The sequence below is a fragment of the Leptonychotes weddellii genome, chromosome 9 (genome assembly GCF_054177405.1).
Source record: "Leptonychotes weddellii isolate Sample4059 chromosome 9, ASM5417740v2, whole genome shotgun sequence".
NCBI lineage: Eukaryota > Metazoa > Chordata > Mammalia > Carnivora > Phocidae > Leptonychotes > Leptonychotes weddellii.
In genome coordinates, this window is record NC_138377.1 from 104,461,013 (window position 1) to 104,482,203 (window position 21,191).

General features: G+C 41.2%; 1 protein-coding gene across 1 annotated transcript in view; it reads left to right on the forward strand.

The window, feature by feature from the left end:
• Nucleotides 1-21,191, forward strand: part of OCA2 (OCA2 melanosomal transmembrane protein) — a 305,845-nt gene that overhangs the window by 116,491 nt on the left and 168,163 nt on the right. Inside the window, exons 13-15 of the mRNA XM_081831883.1 lie at nt 6,248-6,395; nt 8,704-8,761; nt 11,700-11,808. Of these exons, the coding sequence (XP_081688009.1) occupies nt 6,248-6,395; nt 8,704-8,761; nt 11,700-11,808 (315 nt within the window). The remainder of the gene's footprint in view (nt 1-6,247; nt 6,396-8,703; nt 8,762-11,699; nt 11,809-21,191) is intronic.

Below are 21,191 nucleotides of genomic sequence, written 5' to 3' on the forward strand. Positions count from 1 at the left end.
TTATGTTAATCCCCATACATTACATCATTAGTTTTAGATGAAGTGTTCCATGATTCATTGTTTGTGCATAACACCCAGTGCTCCATGCAGAATGTGCCCTCCTCAATACCCACCACCAGGCTAACCCATCCTCCCAGCCCCCCTCCCCTCTAGAACCCTCAGTTTGTTTTTCAGAGTCCATCGTCTCTCATGGTTCGTCTACCCCTCCGATTTCCCCCACTTCATTCTTCCCCTCCCGCTACCTTCTTCTTTTTTTTTTTTCTTAACATATATTGCATTATTTGTTTCAGAGGTACAGATCTGAGATTCAACCGTCTTGCACAATTCACAGCACTTACCAGAGCACATACCCTCCCCAGTGTTTATCACCCAGTCACCCCATCCCTCCCACCCCACCCCCCAACTCCAGCAACCCTGTTTGTTTCCTTATATGCCTTCTTTTCTAATACATGTGTTCAGTGCTCTAAATTTCCTTCTAAGTACTTTAGTGACCTGCCACCAATTTTCATATTTTTTTTTAGTTTCTGTTCAGTTCAAATTACCTTCTAATTTCCCCTTTGATATCTTTGATCCTTAGATATTTTTCATGTGGTTATTTACCAAATAGTTGGAGATTTTGCAGTTACCTATATCAGAGAATATACTTGGTAAAACTTGAATCCTTTTAAAGTTATTAAGACTATTTTATGGCTAGAATATCTAGCCTTATAAACATTCCATGTGCACCAGAACAGAATATGTATTCTGCTGTGTTGGGTAGAGTTTTGTCAGTATAGTCAGTTAGGTCAAGTTGGCTGATAATGTTATTCAAGTCTTCTGTATTTGATTTTCTGTCCATTTGCTCTATTAATTATTGAGAGATGGAAATAGGAATCTCTAATTATGATTGTGGATTTGTCTATTTCTCTTTGCAGTTATGTGATTTTTGCCTTATATATTTCAAAGTTCTGTTATTAGAGTATGTAAGCATTTAGGTTGTTATTTTCTCTTGAAGAATTAACACCTTTATCATTATAAAATGACCTTCCCTATCCATAGTCATGTTCTTGCTCTGAAATCAATTTTGTTGTTAATGTAGCAATTTCAGCTTTCTCTTCACAAGTGGTAGTATAGTATATCTTTTCGATCCTTTCACTATGTCTTTTTGTTTTATTTATTTTTTAAATTTAAATTCAATTAATTAACATATAATGTATTATTGGTTTCAGAGGTAGAAGTCAGTGATTCATCAGTTACATCTAACACCCAGTGCTCATTACATCACATCACGTGTCCATCACCCAGCCACCCCATCCCCACACCCACCTCCCCTCCAGCAACCCTCAGTTTGTTTCCCACGATCAAGTGTCTCTTATGGTTTCTCTCCCTCTCTGTTTCCATCTTGTTTTATTTTTTTTTAAGATTTTATTTATTTGCCAGAGAGAGGGAGAGAGAGCAAGAGAGCACAGCAGGGAGAGTGGCAGGCAGAGGGAGAGGGAGAAGCAGACTCCCTGCTGAGCAGAGAGCCCGATATGGGACTTGATCCCAGGACCCTGGGATCATGACCTGAGCCAAAGGCAGATGCTTAACCAACTGAGCCACCCAGTGTCCCCATCTTGTTTTATTTTTTCCTCTCTTCCCCATGATCCTCTGTTTTATTTCTTAAATTCCACATATCAGTGAGATCACATAGTAATTGTCTTTCTCTGATTGACTTATTTTGCTTAGCATAATACCCTCTAGTTCCAACCACGTCATTGCAAATGGCAAGATTTCATTTTTTTTTTTTTTTAAGATTTTATTTTATTTATTTGACAGAGAGAGAGAGAGACAGCTAGAGAGGGAACACAAGCAGGGGGAGCGGGAGAGGGAGAAGCAGGCTCCTGGCTGAGCAGGGAGCCCGATGCGGGGCTCGATCCCAGAACCCTGGGATCATGACCTGAGCCGAAGGCAGACGCTTAACGACTGAGCCACTCAGGCGCCCCAAGATTTCATTTTTTGATGGCTGCATAATATTCCATGGTGTATATATACCACTTCTTCTTTATCCATTCATCTGTTGATGGACATCTAGGCTCTTTCCATAGTTTGGCTATTGTGGACATTGCTCCTATAAACATGGGGTGCACGTGCCCCTTCGGATCACTACATCTGTATCTTTGGGGTAAATACCCAGTAGTGGAATTGCTGGGTTGTATGGTAGCTCTATTTTCAACTTTTTGAGAACCTCCATAGGGTTTTCCAGAGTGGCTGCACCAGCCTGCATTCCCTCCAACAGTGTAGGAGGGTTCCCCTTTCTCTGCATCCCTGCAACATCTGTCATTCCCTGACTTGTTAATTTTAGCTCTTCTGACTGGTGTGAGGTGGTATCTCATTGTGGTTTTGATTTGTATTTCCCTGATGCCAAGTGATGTGGAGTATTTTTTCATGGGTCTGTTGGCCACTTGTATGTCTTCTTTGGAGAAACATGGTTGTTCACATCTTCTGCCTATTTCTTGATTGGATTATTTGTTCTTTGGGTGTTGAGTTTGATTAAGATCTTTATAGATTTTGGATATCACTGTGTCTTTATATTTAAAGTGCATTTCTTGCAAGTAGCTAACATTTGGGTCTTGCTTTTTTATCCAATCTGTTAATCTCTGTCCTTTAACTGGTATGTTTAGATTATTTATATTTAACATGATTAATGATATTGTTAAATTTAAGTGTTCATCATGTTGTTTTCTATTTGTGCCTTCTTTTCTTTATCCCCTTTTCCCTCAAAAATTCCATTTTACTTCTTTTTTTTTTTTTTTTGCTGTTACATTTTTGGCTATAGTTGTGTCTTATGAGTTTAGTGATAGTTTTACCACTAACTTCAAGTGATATTGTACTGCTTAACACAAATTGTAAGCATCTTATAATAGTAGAATTCCATTTTTCAACTCCTGACCCGGGAATCTTCCCCTGAGATTCATCACTTGGAGCTGGATGACCCTCCTCTAGGCTTTCTGGCAGCCACCAACTCCTGTGAGAGAGCATATCCCACATGGTAATGTCTTTCCCTGTTTGTACCGTGTATACAGTAACCCCAACTAATGCTATAGGAGGTTGGTTGAGAAGCTCAGGGAGGTAGGGGCTGGAGGTAATCAGAGAAGTGGAGATGAGACATCTGATGACATCTCCTGGTCAGAGGCCAGTGTGGCAAAGGTAAGAGCTGATACAGTAGGATCAGAGCTCACAGTGGTGCTTGCCATTTGAGGATATTGTCTTCCCTGAAGATCTTTGGCTTTATTCTGCAAGACATGGGGAACCAATGGTTATTTGAAAGAAGGAACCTATCTGTCTGTCTGTCTATCTGTCTACCTACACTGATCTATCTTTCTAGATAGATCAGCCTAGATAGATTTATCATCCTAGAAGATAGGTAAGTAGGAACATAGATAGATAGATTTCTTCTCTGTATATCTACCTATATAATTGTATCGATCTATGACTAACCATGGGTGGGTTGGTAGGGAATGACTCCAGTTAGGGGTTACTGAGGAGCAATCAGAATCAGCAAGTATGAGGAGATGAGGCCTGGAGAAGCTTGTGACCTGGGGTAGGAACAAGTAGACCCTGTAAGAACCATACCACTATATCCTGAACTCCTTTTGTGACTCAGTACTGTCCTGGCTCATGTTTACTTATGATATAGCTTATATCTCTTTCTAGCTTGTTGGAGGCCCATCCTGTAACTTACTAATTTTTCTCCTTTAGCATCTAGCATGGTATCTGACACCTATTACATGCCTAGTAATGTTAACACAGAAGTAGTGGAGAGTGGCACTGAGAAGACCAAAATGACCATTCAGGCTCATGAACCTGGAAGATTAAGGATGGCATATAAAGAAGAAGAAAGTGAGGGGAGAGAGTTTTGGGGGGGGAAGATGGAATGTTTATCTTTGAATCTGGCAGCACAAGATGCAGAGGGCAATATCAAGTAACCCATTGAAACCATGGTCTTAGAGCTTAGCAGAGGATTCAGGGTGGGGAAATGGCAGAGGTGTGGAGGAAGTCTGGGAACAAACTGAGGAGCACATTCAGTTGGGCAAACTGAGTTCTGGGTGCAGGCAGTGAACTTCCTTTCCCTGGGCAAAATCTCTCTCTCAACTGAATTCCCTGCTAATTGATGATGTATTTCATTCCAAAATTAGGAGAACAGGAGTGTACGACCTGAGCCTTAATGCACGGGTTTAGCTGGGGAGAATAGCTCCACCTGTTTGATTTGATGGGTTAGAAGGCATCTAGGCTCTGGGTATGTACGAGGGGGCTGAAGCTGTCTCTGGAGAGGACACCTGTAGAAAGGAGCCAGGGGTACCTGAAAGGGCAGCTGTACAGTTGCAACAGTGACTCCCAGGCTCTGCTTCTCCACGCACAGATGGAGAGAGGACTCCCAGCCTGCACCCAATGGGCTAGCCCCAGAGACTAACCATGCTCTTGTTTAGCTCTTTAAAGTTGATCAACCACTTGAAAAAGTGACCATCAGGGCGCCTGGGTGGCTCAGTTGTTAAGCGTCTGCCTTCGGCTCGGGTCGTGATCCCAGGGTCCTGGGATCGAGCCCCGCATCGGGCTCCCTTCTCGGCAGGAAGCCTGTTTCTCCCTTTCCCACTCCCCCTGCTTGTGTTCCCTCTCTCACTGTCTCTCTCTCTGTGAAATAAATAAAATCTTAAAAAAAAAAAAAAAGGAAAGAAAAAGTGACCATCACCAGCATGCCTTGAAAGACTAGCTGGAAAGTCTCTGTACTTTATGGATGGGCTTTGAATGATGTCTTCTCTGTAATGTGGTTCAGAGCATTGGATGAAACACTGGCACTGTGGACCTTCACTGAGGCAGCATGGCCTCATCTCCCCTTTCCTATCCTTGCGTGGCGTTTTTGTGCTCGGTGTTTCAGGAGGCTGGTTTATTTAGTTTTCTCCTCCTCCTCTTGCTCCTCCTTTTAATGCTATCATAACCTCATAGGTTGTTTAATGAGGTGTGAGGCTCTCTGAAAAGAAATTATAAATTGTTTCTCTGAAGAGACTTTTGAATTATACCTAAGTATTTAATTTTTTTTTTTATTTTGGCAAGCTACAAAGTATCAATATGTACTGAATGAAAGCACATTACATATCTTAGTTCTAAAGGGTTTTCCTCTTTGTAAGGCTGAGCCTTTGGAGAAAACCATGTGTTAACTGAAATGGTGTTAGTGCCCCTGTCCTCAACCCATTCTCTTTTCTGGGTCTTGACACACTTTATTTGCAGTCTGTGTCTATGCCTAGCTTATACTTGTTTTTTCAGCATTTGTAGTAGGTTTGTCACCTAGTAGGTGATCAACACTTGTGTACTGAATTGAGGGGTCTTAAAAGATGGTATTTTCCTAGTCATCAAACCCACAAGTACAGGCTGCTTCACAGTATTTGGATAATCGCCCTGCCTTGCCTCTGCTCTGAGCTAGTTGTCAAGTGCTTTAGTCCTGCTTGAAAGGGTTCTGTCTTTTAATTTCACCTGGAATTCTTGTGATATGTGGTATAGTACATTGCACATAAGAGGTGATTCATGAAAATACATGCTTCCTTATATATTTTTGGTGGATATTTTGAGAAATTTATGTAGTATCTTTAACCGTAAAATAGAGGTTAAATGTAAATTTTCATAAAAGATTTTGAAAGAGCCAATGAATTGACAGTTCATTTCTCTCTATTCTATACCAGAAGATGTCTGAATTCACTGATGGGTGAAATTTGCCTCATTCTATTAATTAGAGCATTTCATAAGGTTGTCTACATCTTTCTCACCTGTGTTCTTTCATAGACGCAAGTTCAGCTTGGTGTCCTTGTCAGGGGGAGACATTCCCTACCTCTGCTTCTTACCAGATGCCCTCCTGCTGAGAACTACACTTGTATTTCCAATGTTTACTAGATCTATTTCAATGATTAGGCAATGTCTGGATTTTTGCCAATAGACCTAAACTTCTGGCTGCAAGAAGTAATTTCCTGGGAGGGGAAAAGTTTCTTGGGGGCTAGCACTGATAGGTATATTCAAGAATTTATTCCTAACCCAAATTACATTACTTCACATCCATGGTAATTTTTTAACGTGGGCATGATGATATGATGCCAAGAAGCCACTGCTTTGATTTGGCCCTTGGTTATCTGTGCATCACCAGGTATGTGTTTCCTGGTCTTGGAAAGTGGTGAGGGGAGTGGAATGCCTGCTGGTGTCCGAGGTTGTGGGAGACTCAGGGCTCAGCTTTCCTTTCCTACAGAACTGAAGCACGAGATCCACGTCTGGCGCCTGACCGCGCAGCGCATCAGCCCAGCCAGCCGAGAGGAGACAGCAGTTCGGGGCCTGCTCCTGGGGAAGGTGCGGGCACTGGAGCATCTGCTGGCCCGAAGGCTGCACACCTTCCACAGGTACCAAGCCAGGGCCCTGCTCAGGCTACTCTTGGTTTTCATCTTTACAAGTTGTGCTCAGTGGTTGGATTGTATCAACAACCTATTTACTACCACCCCCATGGTGTCCAAATGTCATAGAGTGTACCATTCAAGTAAGTTAAAATGATGGGTCTTCAGAATACTTCATGGTACTCTAAAATTGTAACTCTATTTTCGGTACTCTAAAATTGTAACTCTATTTTCATGCCAGTGAGCAGGTTTTGGGCACCATACACTGTAGTTAAGTCTCTTGTGGAACATTATTTTATCTAACCCCTACTTCGATCTTTGGAATGTGTGCTGGTACTAGCCCCAGTTTAAGGAAGAAAAAACTGAGGTTCAGAGAATTTGACCAATTCGTCCAGGATTCTACAGCAAGGAAAGAATTACACCAGGGATTGAATCCACACTCAACCACTTCTGTCACACTTCCACACATAACACATTGCATAGCAAGAATCAAAAACAGTCTAAAAAATTAATCTAACAAAATACTCTCCCAGTAGTTGATTTCCAGGGACCTCAAAGAATACCTAAGTCCTTCTCAATTCATTTCCTGTCATTTGCTTCTAATCAAAGCTGAGATGTAAAAGGTAACAATGGAGTGGTGAATATTTCCTCCCAACTCTGGAGGTGCTGAGTTCCAACCTGTCTTAACTTTGGGAGTGCTGATGGGAAAAGCAGGAGCATGCCCACCCCTTAGGGACATTGAAGCATTACTGCCACGAGCTGGGAACTAGGTGGAGATGAGAAATCTGTCAAGGCAAGGGAAATGTGAGTCCTTGTGAATGTAGTGTAATGATCTTGCATGTTGTAGTTTGCTGAAACCAGCCCTGTGTTCCCAGGCTGAAGACCAACACCGAACCTTGAGGGTAATCCAGCGTGGCTGTCTCGCAGCCTGTTCTATTAGTGCGGGGAAGAGGGGAGGCCACATGTGAGCCTCTGGGGACTCACTCTATTCAGACAGGCAGCCCAGGGCGAAGCACTGTCTCAGCTCCATCCCAGCCCAGGACCCACCTCCACGAGGTGGTGCTGGGGAAGCAGGTCCTGCGGCTCCAGGAGGGCCCAGAATTGCAGGCTGGGTCCCAGCTTCGACAGCAGGCATAAATCTTAAAAGAGAAACTTTGTAAATTAAAGATGCAGGAGTAAATTTCCCTAAATGTATTTAATCCATTGACACTGTGGGGTGTTAAAGATATACTCAGTGTATCTCAGGGTTACACATGTGAAGAACCACATGGACCCAGATGTTCACCAAGTTTCTGTCAGCTCACAGATAGCAAAACCGAGGCCTGGAGAGGGCAGTGGCTTTGCAAGGCCACACAGTCACTGAGGAGCAGATTAGAATGAGGGTGGTCTAAGGCAAGTCCTGGCTCTGCAGGTCTTGTTTTTACATAGCCTTTAAAAAAATTGTCCTCAGGATTTGCCTAGGTCTGCTCTGATTTCCTTTAGGGTATGTTCTGGCTGCGTGATCAGCCTCCTCTGATACTTAGGAGACATGAGTGCTCATTAAAACTAAATTCTCCACTGTTCTGATTGATAAAAGTCACCACCAAAGCAAGCCATTAGTTAGTTTAGTTGTAAATATAACATAACCTTATTGTGGAAAAAGTATAGACAAGTAGAAAGTGAAAAGAGGTAAACAAATTTATACTGTCATTCCCCTTGTTCAAGTTTTGGTCAGTGTTCTTCTGACGTTCCCTATGCTCACACTCACACGTATACATGCTTGCACACACCTCATTAACATTCCATTCATGTCCTATTGTTATGGAACCTGGACTGGACTGCCCGACAGAAGAACCCAGTGGCACCCCGAGATCTTGGAGGATAAGAGGTTTATTTAATGTTGGCGGAATGCCGGCAGGCTCAGAGGAGAGTGGTCTCCAAAGTTCTGAGCCCCGAGCACAAACAGAGGGGGTAATTTATGCACTTCTACTTCCGCATCCTGGGCACTCTTGGCGCACGCATGGGAAGCAGAGCAGAGAGAAGAACCCCGAAGAGCCCCGGGGCAGGGACTGGGACTCCCTTGCTGCTTTGGTCAGCCATCTTAGGACACAGATGTTTCCTTATCACTATGTTACTTTTCTTTGGAAATATAGATGGAGCATTTTTCCCAATCCATAAACCCAGCTCCACCGGTCACCTTACATGACCAGGTATGTGCCGTTATGTGGCTACATTAGATATCAGTGGGTGGTATCCAGGCCAGAGGTCCATGCTGCCTTGATGATCTCACTGCTCAATGTCACCAGGAAAATAATGAGTCTGTCTTTTTCTCCTTTAGACAAATCTCACAGGAGGATAAAAACTGGGAGACCAATATCCAGGAACTACAAAAAAAGGTATTGTGGTTTCTTCTCTCAGGGATTTCTGATTCACCTCTTGCTTCACACAGTTAAAACTGAAAGTGATTTCTCTTTTTATTCCTATAGCTGTACACAAGAGACATAAATTATTTCTAGGAGTTAATGGGGAAAATCATTTTCCTGACATTTTCCAAAATCATTATTTTGTCCAGAAATTGAAAAGTTAAAATTTTTATATTTCCTTTGCGATAGGGTGGCCCTTTCTATGGTTAATGTAGCTGCAGAGAAAGTTGGCTGGGTGCCTCTGGCTCTTGCAGCTCTTCTTGGTCCTAAAAGGCAAGTGTCGTGGTTCCCATAGTGTGGATGAGGAGGTGGAGGTAGAGACAGGTGAGGTGTGCTGTGTGAGATGGAGAAGTGTTAGGGACAGAGATGGAGTGTGTGTGTACTTTCTGTTATATGGCTCTCACTTCTGGTGGGCACACCTAGTGCCCTCTCCTAGCCAAGAGAACTCTTCTCCAGACCTGCTTGGAGACATCTGTATCTTCGTGAACTTTCAAATCCCCATAGTTTCTTTTCTGGGGGGAGGGTGAGTACCCACTTTCTTATTATGATCAGAACATTTTATCTCTTTCTAAAGGAAATTTAGACATGGGGGTCCTGGTGAGTAATGTGTTCTTTGGGTCTCTCTTCCCAGTCTCTGTCCCACGGAGATGGTTAGGGTTAGGAAAGAAGGGTGTGGCTATGACACTTTTCTGGGCCCCAGGTTTATGCAGACCCTGACTGCTTTGCTAGACCATGTAGTGCTGGCTGTGAGTTAGGGAAGAGATTGTGTACCTCTCTGTGTACTGGGTTGAATGAGGATTGAGGAGAGGTGGAAGGGACAAGCAAGGAGCTTGTATTGAATCTAGGAGTTCTCAACTGTGATATCTCCAGATACCTAAAATAAGAAAATTTAATAGACATGAAAAATAAGAGATAAGCACAAACTCTGGATCATCTCCACATGTACCAGCCAAGTGATGCTGGGAATGTTCTTTGACCTGCCTGCTCCCTCCATTTTCAATTCTGGAAATGCCCACGGTTATACCTACTTTCTATGGTTAACATGGCTGCACAGAAGGTTTGTGGTGTCTCCCCTCACAACAGGTGGGTGCCATGCCCTTTTCCTCTTAATTCACCATCACAGACTCATCCAGCAAAACTGGCCTTCCTTGGAGGTGGGAAGGGGAAGATGAGTTGGCTTGTGGCCAACTCAGCCACAGGCTTTGGCAGTAGGTGAGGAAGGAGGACAGATGCTCGGGAGGTGGCCCACATGATCTGTGAACAGGGAGCCAAGGGCTGCAGCCAGAGCCAGTGCAACATGGAGGAATATGCTTGTGGTTTTTATGACAACAGCTCTAAGTGCATGGCCAGAGAAATCCAGAGAGAAAATCTATACCTGTATGCAGATCTGTCTCTCTATCTCTATACCTCTACCTGTACCATCTATCTCTACCTCTGTCTCTATCTCTATCCATGTACATACCCATAAGTATCTGTCTCTCTCTATATATCCATATTTATACCCATATCTATACTTTATCTAATTCCAGATAGACATAGACATAGACAGATAGACAGATGTGCGGGTGGGACCACACTTAAGAAAGGACATGACACAGTTGTCAGTTCACATGGTGGAGCATGATTCACACAGGAGCCTGGTTGGGTGGGGCAAGACAACTCAGTGCCTATCCGCACAGGTTTTCTGGGACTTCGCTCCCTTCCCCAGCTCCACACAGTCGTGGCCCTCAGAGCACAGCACCCTCTGGGGACCTTGCCCATCTTGCCCTGTGGCTCAGGCCCACTGGAAGAAGGTCTGCACCTCTGAGGTTAATGAAGGTACTATAGAGCCTTCTGGCACCTCCCCTCACCCCTGAACAACTTTTCAGGCTCCCACAGGTGTCATCTTGGTGATTAGGGCACTGTCAGGTGCCTTCCAGGGTCCCTGTGAACATGAAAGGTTATAGTAAGAACCTCAGCAGGAGTCATGTTATTGCAAGGACATGTTAACCTCAGCGCCACTATGAGCAGGGATTTGTGTAATAGGAGGAAAGTTGAATTAAAAGGATAGGGGAATGGAGGGAAATCTGAAGGGGGAGAAATCAGAGAGGAAGATGAACCATGAGAGACTATGGACCCCAGGATATGAACTGAGGGTTTCAGAGGGGAGGGGGTTAAGGGGGGAGGGAGTAATAGGGTGATGGGTGTTAAGGAGGGCACATGTTGTAATGAGCACTGGGTGTTATATGTAACTAATGAATCATTGAACACTACATCAAAAACTGATGATGTACTACACAGTGGCTAACTGGACATAAAAAAAAAAAAAAAAAAGAAAGGGTAAAAGCATGTAGCACCTGTGGAAATGCATGGCCAGGGCCCTGGAAGTTATGTGTTGTTTCTCCAGTGATTTTGCCAACATCTCACCTAATGCTTGTGGTGGGACTGGGAGCACTTTCTTCATCACATTAAGAAGCTATTTAGTCAGGCGTTCTATAAAAGGATTGTGCTATATATATATTTAAAGATTTTATTCACTTATTTGAGAGAGAGAGAGAGCATGAGTGGGGAGAAGGGGGAGAGGGAGAGGGAGAAGCAGACTCCCCCCTGAGCAGGGGGTCCAACGTGGGGCTCGATCCCAGGACCCTGAGCTGAAGGCAGACCTTAACAGACTGAACCATCCAGGCACCCCATGTACTATATTTTAAATTTATTGAGTTTATTTTTTATAAAGATTTTTGAATGCTGTAATCCCAAGTCTGTACAGTCTTCTTTATAATGCATTACCTTATAATCTTCTTTCGAGTTCAAGATGTTATATTTTTCATCTTAAGGAGAATTTGTAGTGATTCGAGTCATGCAGGATGATGGACACATTGCAGGAAGCAGAAGATAGTACCCAGTAAATGAGTTGTGTTTTCTTCTCTCACAGCACAGGATATCAGACAAGATTCTGCTCACCAAATGCCTGATGGTGTTGGGATTTGTTATCTTCATGTTCTTTCTCAATTCGTTTGTCCCTGGTGTTCATCTTGATCTTGGTGAGTCTAATTTTTTGTTACCTTTTGTTGATAGGCTTTGCAATTGCTATCACAGTCTGCAAGGGAAGATTTCAAAGCTTGTTCCTAGACATTGGTGAGGAGGGCTGATGTGGAGTGTGGCCAGCCTTTGATGGAAAGAAGAAAACCTTTATCCACTACCTCTCTTTTTGTTTTCTGGGAGAGAGGGAGAGGGAAAGAGAGAGGGAGGGAGGGAGAGAGAGAGAGGGAGATGCATCTCCAGCCCCTAGTGTCTCAGTGCATGGGTCCTCAGCCCTTCCAGGGTTTAACATTAGGAGAAATATAGAGTAGATATTATCATCTCTATTATACTTGATAACCAGATCTGTAAATTGTTGCTTGAGAAGAACCCCCAGAAGAGACAGGAGGTACCATCAGCAAGGTCACAGTCTTGCAGTTTGTGCAACTTGACATGAGGATTCAATGAGGGACTGAAAGGGCCAGAGGAGTGCAAGAGGTCTACAAACCCCCCCTGCCCCCCATGGTGCATCCATTTTCCCCACAGAGCAGAACCCCTTCTCCAACCCTCTCCCATAGGTTTATCTTCTCTTGCTTTCCTAGTGCTATGGCTCTCACTTTCCACTTTCTCAAGCCCTGTGTCAAGGTTGCAGGGCCTGTCCCCACCTGAGATGTGCTGTCTTGCAGATTGGGCTCACCACATACCTTGTTAACCCCAACAGCCTTCGACTCTTCATCAGTATTTTCCACATTCCTTAGGTTTTTCTTACTGATTTAGCAGTTATCTCTATTGGTGTTATTACTTAAAACAAAACAAAACCCAAACCACTTCCAAAATGCACCTCACATGAATGTATAGATCTTTGAGAAAGATAAATTTGAAGGCCTTTCAAGGAATATTTTTCTTTATAACCAAAAAGCTTTATGGTTTTCCTTCAAAAGGAAGCTCTATTAAGATATGTTAAATATCTTTTTATAAAAATTTGATTTACTGCAACATTTGAAGAATATAACTTCTATAGAAAGCAAAGCCTCTTTGTAAAATGATGGATAATATGAGCAAGTTTCAGTTATTCACACCATGGCATTGCTCCTTTGGATCTAGGCTACCATCAGAAATCTTTATTGTAGATTAATTTCCCTTTTCTGTCATATGTAGAAAGACACATTGCTAGAGTCTTTACACATAGTACATGATGTACATGCTTTTGACTGGGTGTCCAGCTTTATATCATGTGTTCAGAACCTCTCATAATTTATTTCCTTAAATAATCTCAAATCCAATTTTCCAGGCAGCCTGGGCTGGGTTCTAAGCTGACAAGTGTTCTTTATCCACAACTGAGAGCCAATCCATATAGAAACCTGATGTAATAAAGAATGCCAAAGCTAGACTGGTAAAAATGTCATGAATTTTAATTTTATTTGGTGTATTACATCTAGAAATTATTATTGCAATGTAATTATTTTGAATTACACTGCAGACATAATATAATTTTAGCATTATAAAACTTTAAGAGGTGGTCATCACTGGTAATTAAGCAAATACAATAAAACTGGTGTTTTGTGGGCAGAAGGGTTCCATTATATAATTCTTTTGGGTATTTACGGGATATTTTGTTTCTAATTTTATTTGGGATCACACTATAAATGAACATAGCATGCATTTTAAAGACTAAAAAATATATGGAAGTTTGCATGCAATTTTTTTAGCATTTGGCAAGTGATCACTGTATAAATAACAATACTTTAAAAATTTAGTCATATCTTTAACTATATGGACTTTAAAAAATCTTGATTACTGCAAGACATGTTATTTTAGCCTGAGAAGTCGACACTTTTTACTAAGATGTTACCTCTCCTTTTGTGTGGTTGTTGCATGTGTGATCAAGGGGCTTCTTTTTTGCCCTTAATTTTATGTTTTCAGTTAGGATTTGTGAAGAAATGATTTTATCTGGGGATCCTGGAATACGTAACTCAGATATATGCACTCATCACGATGGAAGAGTTAGATTGACTAGGAGAAAAGTTCAATTAGCATATGTTTTAAATGGAGTACAAAAAAAAAAAAAAATGGAGTACAGTTTCCTTAGAGTTACGGTAACCCTGCTGATGGGAACAGGAACAAAACTGATACAAGATCTCCCCAGGGCTTCAGTCAGTAGATGTGACCATTTATTTTTGGTGAATTGCTGTTTTGAATGCAATGTGCTGTGTAAATTGAGCATAATACAATATGATGTCATATAACATGAGGTGATGTCACATCACGCAATGTACATCATGAAACACATGACATTATATAAAACAGCATGATATCATATGATAAACGTGTCATATAACACTGTGTACAATGTGACATCACATAATTACAGTGTGGTGTCATATAACATCAGATCATGCCATGTAACAAAACATAGCGTCATATAACACATTCCTTCATTTTTTTTTTTTTAAAGATTTTATTTATTTATTTGACAGAGCGAGACACAGTGAGAGAGGGAACACAAGCAGGGGGAGTGGGAGAGGGAGAAGCAGGCTTCCCTTCCTTCCTTCCTTTCTTCGGCAGGAAGCCTGATGTGGGGCTTGATCCCAGGACCCTGGGACCATGACCTGAGCTGAAGGCAGACGCTTAATGACTGAGCCACCCAGGCGCCCCTAACACATTCCTTCATTTAAACATCATAACCTAAACACAGCATTAACTCTCATCCTCTTCTTCTTTCTTATTTTATTTTTTTAAGTTATCATAGAGAAAAATTGACTTTTCCTTTTGGTACAAAATTTTATGAATTTTAACAAAGACATAAATTTATGTAACCACCACTACAATTGGAATATAGAACAATTCCATTGCCCCCAAAAACTTCAGTGTTACCCTTTGTAGTTACCCCCTGCCTCAATCCCAGCAACTCCTGATTTGTTCTCTATCCCTACAGTTTTGTCTTTTAGACGATGTCTAACACATGTAATCAGACTTTATGCAACCTTTGGGATTGGCTTTTCTTACACAGCATAACACCTTTCAGATTCATCCAAGTTGCTGTGTGTATCAACAGTTCATTTGTTTTTTTGCTCAGTAGACTTCCGTGGTATGGATACATTTTGTTTGTCCATTCACCCATTGAAGGACATTTGGACTGGTTCCAGTTTTTGATGATTGTGAGTAGAGCCAACATTTGGCATGGTCAGACACCCTCCCCTGGAGTTCCAAGCACCTTAGATCGAGAACTCACATGTTATTCTAATCATTTGTTTGTGTCTCTGTCCCCTAATATCCCCTTGCCCTAGCTAGACTCAAGGGCGTGGTCCTTGTCTGCTAAACTTTTCTCTCCCCAGTGCCTTGTATAAATGCCCCACACATTAATAGATACAAGATATAGGGTTCTAGGATGCATGATTCTTTTTAAATTATCGATGGGTTTTTTAATTTAAACAATGCATAAAATATCAAAAAGATAAAAGTTGCTATTAGAATACTATGTAACTTCCAAAGTGAATATCATCTTGTCTACTTTCAGAGAAAAACAATGTTCACAGTTTTGTCCATATTCTTCCCTATTTTGTAATATTACATTATTTATTTATCTAGATTATTTATCAGTCACCTATGTATCTATGTCACTGATTTCTATAGTCACATCGTCTATAGTGAACTACATCTCTTTTTTTCCATTTATGTATCGTACAAATGTGATCATATCAGTGTAGGGACCTACCTCATTCTCTTTTAATGACTACACAGTACTCTATTGTATGGATACACCATATACAATTCAGTGAGACTCCTATTAAAAATTAAGTTGTTTTCAATTTTTATGCCATTACCATGATACTGCAATGTACTTCCTTGTACATATGTGACTGACCATCTGTACTTTGAATTTTTAACATATTTTGCTATGTTCTCTATTGGTTTGTCATTTTTTTCTTTTTCTTTTTTTTTAGGCTTTAGTGATACTTTATTTTTTAAAATTAATTAAGTTTTTTAAAAATATTTTTTATTTATGACACACAGAGAGAGAGAGAGCAAGCACAAGCAAGGAGAGCAGCAGGTAGAGGGAGAGGGGAAGCAGGCTCCACGCTGAGCAGTGATCCCAATGTGGGGCTTGATCCCAGGACCCAGGGATCATGACCTGAGCTGAAGGCAGATGCTTAACCGACTGAGCCACCCAGGTGCCCCTAAAATTAATTTATTTTTATTAACATATAATGTATTATTTGTTTCAGGGGTACAGGTCTGTGATTCATCAGTCTTACACAATTCACAGTGCTCACCATAGCACATACCCTCCCCAATGTCCATCACCCAGCCACCCCATCCCTCCCACCCCCCTCCACTCCAGCAACCCTCAGTTTGTTTCCTGAGATTAAGAGTCTCTTATGGTTTGTCTCCCTTTCTGGTCTCGTCTTGTTTCATTTTTTCCTCTCTTCCCTATGAACCTCTGTCTTGTTTCTCAAATTCTGCATATCAGTGAGATCATATGATAATTGTCTTTCTCTGATTGACTTATTTGGCTTAGCATAATATCCTCTAGTTCCATCCACGTTGTTGCAAATGGCAAGATTTTGGGGTTTTTTGATGGCTGCGTAATATTCCATTGTATGTAATACCACATATTCTTTATCCATTCATCTGTCGATGGACATCTAAGCTCTTTCCATAGTTTGGCTATTGTGGACATTGCTGCTATAAACATTGCTGTGCATGTGCCCCTTCGGATCCCTACATCTGTATCTTTGGGGTAAATACCCAGTAGTGCAATTGCTGGGTCATACAGTAGCTCTATTTTCAACTTTTTGAGGAACCTCCATACTGTTTTCCAGAGTGGCTGCACCAGCTTGCATTCCCACCAACAGTGTAGGAGGATTTCCCTTTTCCTCATCCTCGCCAACATCTGTCATTTCCTGACTTGTTGATTTTAGCCATTGTGAGTGGTGTGAGGTCTTCTTACTGATTCTTATAGATTCCAACTTAATTATGAGAATTTTAGATGTGGCTGACTCAGCCTAGGTTCTCTAGAGAGCAAAGCCTGGGCGAAGGCTTGTGTGTGGGTTTTTCATTGGGAAGTATGATTCCAGGGAAGAGAAGTGAAGGATAAGGAGGCAGAGTAGTGTCAGGTGAATGTGATAACCACTACACTGTGGAAACATGGAAGCACAATAGCGAAGAGAACAAGCCAAAACAAGATAGCATCATCATATGGCCTCTGATGTGGGCCACTGGTGGCTCCATCCCATAGGATTGTCTGAGAAGAAGTAGAGAATATGTCTCAGGTCTGTCCATGGGGTTGCATGGGAGAGGGTGCATTTACCTATTGGCTCCATTAGCCATTGGTTCAAGTTCTATGGAATGCTAACTTGCACGTGTATACAGCTGATACACGCATGAAGGTCAAGCAGCAGGAAGGCTACAGTTGGGAAGTAGGTGCATGGATTCAGGGACAGATTCGGTTAGGGTACATCTGTATGAGGGCACATCCACATAGAGCTGGCTACTGCCACAGACTTTAAGTGAGAGACAGGAGAACTTTGAGGGACCTAAAGATGCAAGAGGTGCTACAATAGTGAAGAAAGAAAAGGGACCTGGTTACAATTTATGTGCATCTGGCAAAGAGATAGTTCCCCAGTGTGCAAGGATCTTTATCTCACAACATATGTTAGAATTAACTCTAGTCTGCTCAGTTGGTACACACAGGTCCATAGTGCCTACAGGAAACTCTTGCTACCAGATATGTTTCAAAATTCTGATATCTTTGTTTGTATTTTATAAGGAGAATTCAGTGTACATACTGAATTGTATATAATGTAACACCCCCAAGAGGTTCAGAGCCAGCACCTTGTCATCTAAGCATTAATATTGCTGCAGTGAAACATGAATACTTACACAAGGTGGGATAAATTAAGACCATAAAATGCCTCATTTTAGTTCAAGTCAGGTTTTATTGAATTTTGACATAAAACTTATAAAAATTTTTGCTTTATCTGAACTTTAGGATTTCAGAATCGTGGATAATTGATTAGGAAACTGTAAGAATCAGTAAGCCAACTTTAAAATGTCTTTGGCCTTACAGTTTATAACCTTGATCAGCAGTTTTCTAGGTCTCCTCTTTGATAATTAGTTTAGAATGTCCCCCTAAGTTCTCTCACAATATGTTTGATTAGATTTCAGTTTTGGAGGTTTTTCTGTAATTATTTCCCTGATTATGGTTTCAAAATTGCTAGTGTTTTTACTGTCCCTTTGTGTCCTGTTGTTGAACAAATAAAGCAACTTACTTGATCAGTCTTAAGCAAAATAAAGATTATTGAAGGATACCTGGCTCACTGGCAGACTGCAAGGGATGATTGGTCCTGGGCAGGGGGCAGACTCAGGAAAAGGAAGGCATCCAGACAAAGAGCATGCTCCCGATTCCCAAACACTCTCCATTCTATTCTCATAGCCTCGTGCTTCTCCATGCACCATTTTCTCATCTTTTTTTCTGTTCACAGCAGAACAGAGATGATCTCATTACTTTCCTGATTTGTAGAATCTCACTTTCAGCAACACAGAGGGAAAAAGTTATTTTGAATCCCAGATTCCCTGGTGAAGAGTCTGATTGGCCCAGATTGGATTAGCTTCCTTTTCTAACCTAGAAATTATGACCAGGACAAGGGCCACATGTTTTATAATGGAGGGGCTGGAGGTATAGTTCTTAGAGGAAGGGGGTCATTGTGAGCTGGACAGACATCTCCAAAGCTTCCTAATATATTTCCCAGGTACTCTGATTTCTGGTAAGTAATTCATTTCAGTTACATCATTCATTTATTAATTCAGTTATCCATTCATGCATTTGTACAACAAATGCAAGTGGTGGTGTAGGGGCTGGGTATAGTGTAGTGAACATAAAAACTATTTCAGTGCTCTCATTGATCTCCCATTATAGAGGGGAGGTCTGTATTGATTCACATGAGGTGCAATGAGAACTACACAGCTAATTAAGACACAGATCTTCAGAACTCTCACAGTTCATTGTAGAGGCAGGACAAGGGTACCAAGTTATAAAGCCAAATATGATAACTTCCATAATCAAGGACAGATGAACTGTTATTGCTGTCAAAATTAAAGAGTTAGAAATAGGAGGGGAGAAGGAAATGGAATAGGAGGAGGAAAAAGGAGAAGGGGAGAAACAGGAAGAGGAAGAGTTGGAAAAGATCACATCCAATTGAAAAGGTAAGGAAATGCCTTTTGGAGGAGGCAGCATTTGTCATGGACTTTGACAAAAGAATATGATTCCAAAGGTTGGGGATGAGATTAAAGATTTCACCCAGATGGAAAAAATTGAGCAAATACAAGGCAGCAAGTAACCCTTGTAGAAATTCCAGTAAAAAAACCAGAAACATTTGGCCCATGGTGACCCATAGTGTATGCCTGGCAACTGGATGATGGTGTCCCAAGAGGTAGGTCAGCAGCACCCTTCATGCTGGGCAGGTGGTTCAGAAATGTTATTCCAAGTAAGCTCAGACACTCACCAGCCCATAAAATGGATCTGTTCTTTTATGGCTGAGAGGATTGGATCAGGTTGTCTTCTAGCTCTTGTGTTATCAAAACATAAACTTAGACTGATATTGTGAAATGTTACATTTTAACAAGGAGACCAATGCATTAGTTTGAAATAAGTGTTATAACTGTGGAGGGGACAGTATATTTGGATCTTGGGGTTAGTCAAAGGGTTTGAGTGTTTCATAGCATCATGCTGTGAGTGCCTGTGAGTGACAGATGAGGAACTGAATCTTCAATTAAATCACATGGCTACTCTGTCAGTGAGGGCTGAGATGATCTAGTTTTGAGGGTCTTCTCAAGACTCCACTGCCTCAAAGAAAGGCTTTTTCCTATGGCCTCAAAGTAGACCTAAAGGAATGGTGGCAGTCACCTGAGTTGTAAGGATACACACACACACACACACACACACACACACACACGGCAATTGTTACATGAAGTTAGTGTCAACCTGATAATAGAAACATTTAAATCCCTAGGTAGTTCCTTCCTAGTTTTTATCAAGTATTCATCTTAAATGAATGTAAACATCCACGTGATTATTTTGGAATGACAATAAATATAACAAAAAGGTCTTGGCTTTTAAGAATCAATTAGAGTAAAGTGCCTGTTTTCCTTACTAATCTTACCATGGGTAAAATTACCATATTCCCCATGACACCGAAGAAATGAAATCAAGAGAGAGAGAGGTGAGGGAGAGGAAGGAAGAAGAAGAGAGAAAGGGAGCAGGTGAGATAAGGAGAGACAGAGAGAATGAATTAGATTTTTTAATTGAGATCCAGAATTCACATACCGTAAATTTCATCCTTTGAATGTGTATAGTTCAGTGTTCTTTTGTATATTCACAAAGTTGTGTAACCATTGCCACTTCCAGGACATTTTTCTCACCCTCAAATAACCCCACACCTATTATCAGTCACCATTTCCCCTCACACCCTGCATTGCACCTCCTTCCAATAATTCCACTTTCTGCCTGTATGGACATGCCTATTATGGACATCCCACATAAATTGAATTATTCCACATGGGGTCTTTTGTATCTTAGCATACTGATTTCAAGATTCATCCATGGTTGCAGGATGGTTTACTACTTCATTACTTTTTATGGCTGAATAATATTCCATTTTCTAAGCTATGCCATAATTTGTTTCTCTATTAATTGACTGATGGATATTTTGTTTTTTTCCACTTTTTGGTTATTATGAATGATGCCACTTTGAACATTTGTGTATGAGTTTTTGTGTGGACATATGTCTTCAGTTCTCTTGGATATATGCCTACGAATGGAACTGCTGGGTCATATGGCAATTCTGCATAACTTTTTGAGGAACTGATAGATTGTTCTCCATAGCACCTTTAATTTTACATTCCCGACAGCATTGGATGAGGGTTCCAATTTCTCCACATCCTCACCAACACTTGTCATTGTCTATACTTTTGATTATCTCTTTTCTTCAGGGTGCAAAGGAGTATCACATTATGTTAATGAGATGGCTAATGGCTAACGTTGTTGGGCATCTTTTCATGTGCTTGTGGCCATTTGTGTATCTTCTCTGGAGAAATGTCTATTAAAACACTTTACCCATTTTTATTTATTTATTTAATTAAAATGTTATTTTATTATGTTATGTTAGTCATCATACATTATATCATTAGTTTTGATGTAGTGTTCCATGGTTCATTGCTTGCGTATAACACCCAGCATTTTACCCATTTTTTTATTATTTTATTTTTAATTTTTTATTGTTATGTTAATCACCATACATTACATCATTACTTTTTGATGTAGTGTTCCATGATTCATTGTACATAACACCCAGTGCTCCATGCAGAATGTACCCTCTTTAATACCCATCACCAGGCTAACCCATCC